Below are 4,397 nucleotides of genomic sequence, written 5' to 3'. Positions count from 1 at the left end.
TTTCCCCTGCATTTGAAGCTATATCAGTTATATCGCAAGTATCTGAAGCAAAATCATTTGTTTCGTATAGATTTGAAGTTTAACCTTCTACATCGCATTGATTTGAAGCTAAATCATGTACTTTGCATGGATTTGAAGCTAACTCGTTAGTTTCGCCTGCATTTGAAGCAATATCAATGTATCGCAAGTATCTGAACCTAAATCATTTGTTTCGCATGGATTTGAAGCTAAGCCTTCTATTTCGCATGGATTTAAAGATAAATTATGTGTATCGCAAGGATTTGAAGCTATCTCGTTTGTTCCGTCTGCATTTCAAGCTATGTCACTCATATCGCAAGTATCTGAAGCTGAATCATTGGTTTCGTATGCATTTGAAGCTAAACCTTCTACACCGCATAGATTTGAAGCTAACTCGTTTGTTTCTCCTGCATTTGAAGCTATATCACTTATATCGCCTGTATCTGATTGTTCCGTTCTGTAGGACCTCCCGTAGGCCGCTTTCGCGAAAGTTTATGGCGTGGACCAGCGAGGATCATAAAGAGACGGAAACCTTTTTTCCATCTGCAGGACATCGGTGCAGGGTCTTCCGTCTCTTTAATGACCGCGACGCGTCGTAGGCACGAAAGGCCCGAAAAAACAACACCGTCGTAAATTTGAGAATTTAACGGGTCTTGAGAAAGTTTAGTCCCAACCGTCGCGGTGACGATATCTCAGGCCCCAGGGGACCTCCCGACCACGCAACTACGCAACACCCCCCTCTCCTAGACAAGGCTCGTGTAGGACGATACGAGAGGGTGGTGACGAAAAGCTTAGAGGACACTGATTGAAAAATCGCAATCTTCGAGAAAAACCAATCAGTGCGTCCCGGCGTGGAGGTGGAGGTTCCTTCAGGGATTTCAAACGGGGGTGACCGATATAAAATAACGCGACCAGTCGGGGCGCGTACAGTAAAACGCAGAAAAACATAGTCTTCAACAATCATTCGACACTACACAGACCGAAAACACTCCATGTACTATATCTAGTCTTCTAAATTAAAATCGTTATTTCTGTTAAAAAGTGCAACAGTCAATACCCTTCATTACCAGCTCTGTTACTTTAAGTGGGCACAGAGCATCGCGAACCACATTGTCAAATTAGAATCGGGAATTTACAACCCCCGTAGACCGAACAACGGTCGCAGTGTCGGTGCGCGATTAACATTGGTCCTTCGAGCCGGATGTGAGCGTTCCTACAACAAACACATCAAACACAGCATCCCGGTTGAATCAGTGCCACCACAACGGACGTCCACCCGAGCATCTCTTTTCAAGACGACAGGACTTCGTGACATCACCGGAGTTCAACCTTCCTGACGTCCTCACTCCGTAAAGGTAGGCTTGTTTAGAGTATCACTGATTCCCGTATCGCGCTCCCATTACCACCATGTCCATTCAGAAGCCCAACGGTACTCAATCCAGCACTCTACGACGCAGGCGCAATCAAATAATCAAACAACTCGCGGAGATCACTAAATTCCTTGACAATAGCGAACAAACCGGTAATCTGGAAAAACACGTCCTCGACTTTTATACAAACTCAGTAGAGAAGGCATGGAAGGATTACGAGTTCCTTCTAGAAGACCTCGAAGATCCTGAATCCGAAGACGACCGCAAGTTTGAAATTTAAGCAAAATATTTTGCAACACATGGCAGAGCAAAACGAATGCGTGAAGCAATTCAACCGCAAGATGTTCCGCGTGACCAAGTCACTAATTCACCTGCTCCTACCATATCGGGTCCGATGGCGATAAAGTTACCTGAAATGCGGCTACCCACGTTCGATGGTTCTATTGAAAGGTGGGCGTCATTTTACGATCTGTTCACTTCAATGATTGATCGCAATGAGAGTCTTTCTCCGGTTCAGAAATTACAATACCTGCGTTCGACCCTTACCGGCAAAGCCGCGGCATGCATTCAATCTCTCAACACCACAGATGCTAATTATCTTGACGCGATCGCGATATTGAAAGAGAAATTCGACTGCCCGCGACTAGTCTTACTGCGACATTGCAACGCTATTCAGGAGATTCCGAAACTAGCGAAAGACACACCGCAAGCACTGGGAGATTTATTAGACTCTTTGAAGCAACATCTGCGGGCGTTGCAGAATCTCGGAGAACCCGTGACATCCTGGAACACTCTCCTAATTTCAATTGCTCTCGCGAAACTGAATCCCGATATCATCTGGCAATGGGAACTTACACTACCCGATAAAAAAATGCCTTCGTACGAGCATCTGATCGAGTTCCTCCAGAAACGAGCAAATTGCTCACCTGCAGCTTTTGACAGGGTTGCATCCGCGCCCGGGATACGTGTTTCGACCGGACGCCAAACATTGTCATCAGAGAACTCACGAGTACCTAACCGGGGATTTCCGCGCGTTCAAACTTACGTCACAACAAACACATTCCAATGCTCAATCTGTGAAGGGAGCCAAAGAATCGGGAACTGCAAAGCGTTTAATGTATTGTCCGTCAATGAGCGAATGAAGGCCGTTGCTGAGGCCGCACTATGTCAAAACTGCCTGGGTAACGGACACACGTCCAGTGTGTGTCGATCGAAGTTTCATTGCCGAATATGCCAACAACGACACCACACTCTCCTACACCGACAAGAACATTCAACACGTGAACGAACTGTCACTCCACCAAGCTCAACACACGATCCGCCCATCCCCACATCACTTCAAGACAAGGCAGCAACCGACGAGAAACCAAGGCCCATATGACTACTATCGCAGAAAATCCCAAGACCCATCCAGACACACACCTTCATAATAAATTCCGACACCAACGAATTATTAGTCACAGCTCAGATTAATGTCGCCGATGTCGATCAGAACATAATACCATGCCGTGCCTTAGTTGACACTTGCTCTACCACCAATTTTATAACAGAAGATCTAGCCAAGAGGCTCCGTTTGCCGCAAGATCGATGCACCATCTCTGTGGGCGCTCTCAATGCTCTGTCGACCATATCTAACCATACCATTAGGGCAAACATTCAATCTAAGGTCAGCAATTATCATCGAACCCTTACATTTTTGATCGTACCAAACATCGCTCCATTAGTACCAGACCAGACAGTCGACCGCACAATGCTCAGAATCCCTCGCAACATCGAGCTCGCCGACTCAACGTTCCATCGACCAGCACCAATCGACATGTTACTGGGGGCTGGAACAGCGCTATCGATATTATGCGTAGGGCAAATTGATCTTTCTCAACCAGACGGCCCAGATCTTTTCCTCCAAAAGACAATGCTTGGATGGGTCATCGGAGGCAGTGTGCCAACAGCACAACCAAGGCAGAAGGTCACATGCCATACAACAACGGCACTACAACGCGAGCTAGCACGTTTCTGGGAAATCGAAGAAGGTCCGCAATCTCAGCATCTATCCAAATCAGAATCGACGTGCGAACAACATTTTCAGAATACCGTTACAAGAAACACAGAAGGTAGATATGTTGTCGCACTTCCATTTAACGAAAACAAGGACAAGCTGGGTGAATCCAAGACGCAAGTACTGAAGCGTCTCATCTCATTAGAACGGAAATTCAAACGCGATCCAGACTTGAAACAGCAGTACCAATCAATCATTCAAGAATATCTCGATCTTGGCCACATGTCCGAAGTGCAGATATCTCACCAAGGATACTATCTTCCACATCACGGGGTCATCAAAATGTCGAGCGATACAACTAAATTACGCGTAGTCTTCGACGGATCGGCAATCACAAGCACTGGATTTCCACTTAACGACACCTTACACATTGGACCCAAAATACAGGACGATCTGTTATACATTTTGCTCCGATTTCGCATCCATCAGTATGTTATTACTAGCGACATCGAGAAAATGTATAGGCAATTTCTCGTGCGCCCAGAAGACAGAAGGTACCAGAGAATCCTCTGGCGTGACACCGACAATTGCGTAAAAACTTATGAACTAAATACGGTTACATTCGGCCTATCAGCCGCCCCATATCTGGCTATCAGATGCCTCCAACAACTGGCATAAGACGAAGGTCACCGCTTTCCTTCCGCCGCGAAAATCTTGCAGCAGGATTTCTATGTGGATGATGCACTCACCGGCGCGTCCACGATCCAAGAGGCCCTCGCATCACGAAACGAACTTATACAACTCCTTCGCTTATCCGGTCTAAATATCAGGCAATGGGCTTCCAATAACCATGAATTGTTAAGCGGGTTGTCCGATCAGAATATCAACCAGAAACTTCACCTCGGTGAATCTTCAACAATCAAAACGCTCGGGATCGTTTGGGATTCAGTCAAGGACTCCATTACATACACAGTCAAACCTCTCACACATGCATCTCGAGTCACCAAACGATT

General features: G+C 46.3%; 1 protein-coding gene across 1 annotated transcript; it reads left to right on the top strand.

The window, feature by feature from the left end:
* The first annotated feature begins 3,726 nt into the window (after nucleotides 1–3,726).
* On the top strand, nucleotides 3,727–4,062 carry LOC143263764 (uncharacterized). Its single transcript, XM_076528485.1, has one exon. It carries the CDS (start codon nucleotides 3,727–3,729, stop codon nucleotides 4,060–4,062), a length of 336 nt encoding a protein of 111 aa, XP_076384600.1.
* The last annotated feature ends 335 nt before the right edge of the window (nucleotides 4,063–4,397 follow it).

Source organism: Megalopta genalis, unplaced genomic scaffold (assembly GCF_051020955.1).
Source record: "Megalopta genalis isolate 19385.01 unplaced genomic scaffold, iyMegGena1_principal scaffold1464, whole genome shotgun sequence".
NCBI lineage: Eukaryota > Metazoa > Arthropoda > Insecta > Hymenoptera > Halictidae > Megalopta > Megalopta genalis.
This window is presented reverse-complemented; position numbering and strand designations above follow the sequence as displayed.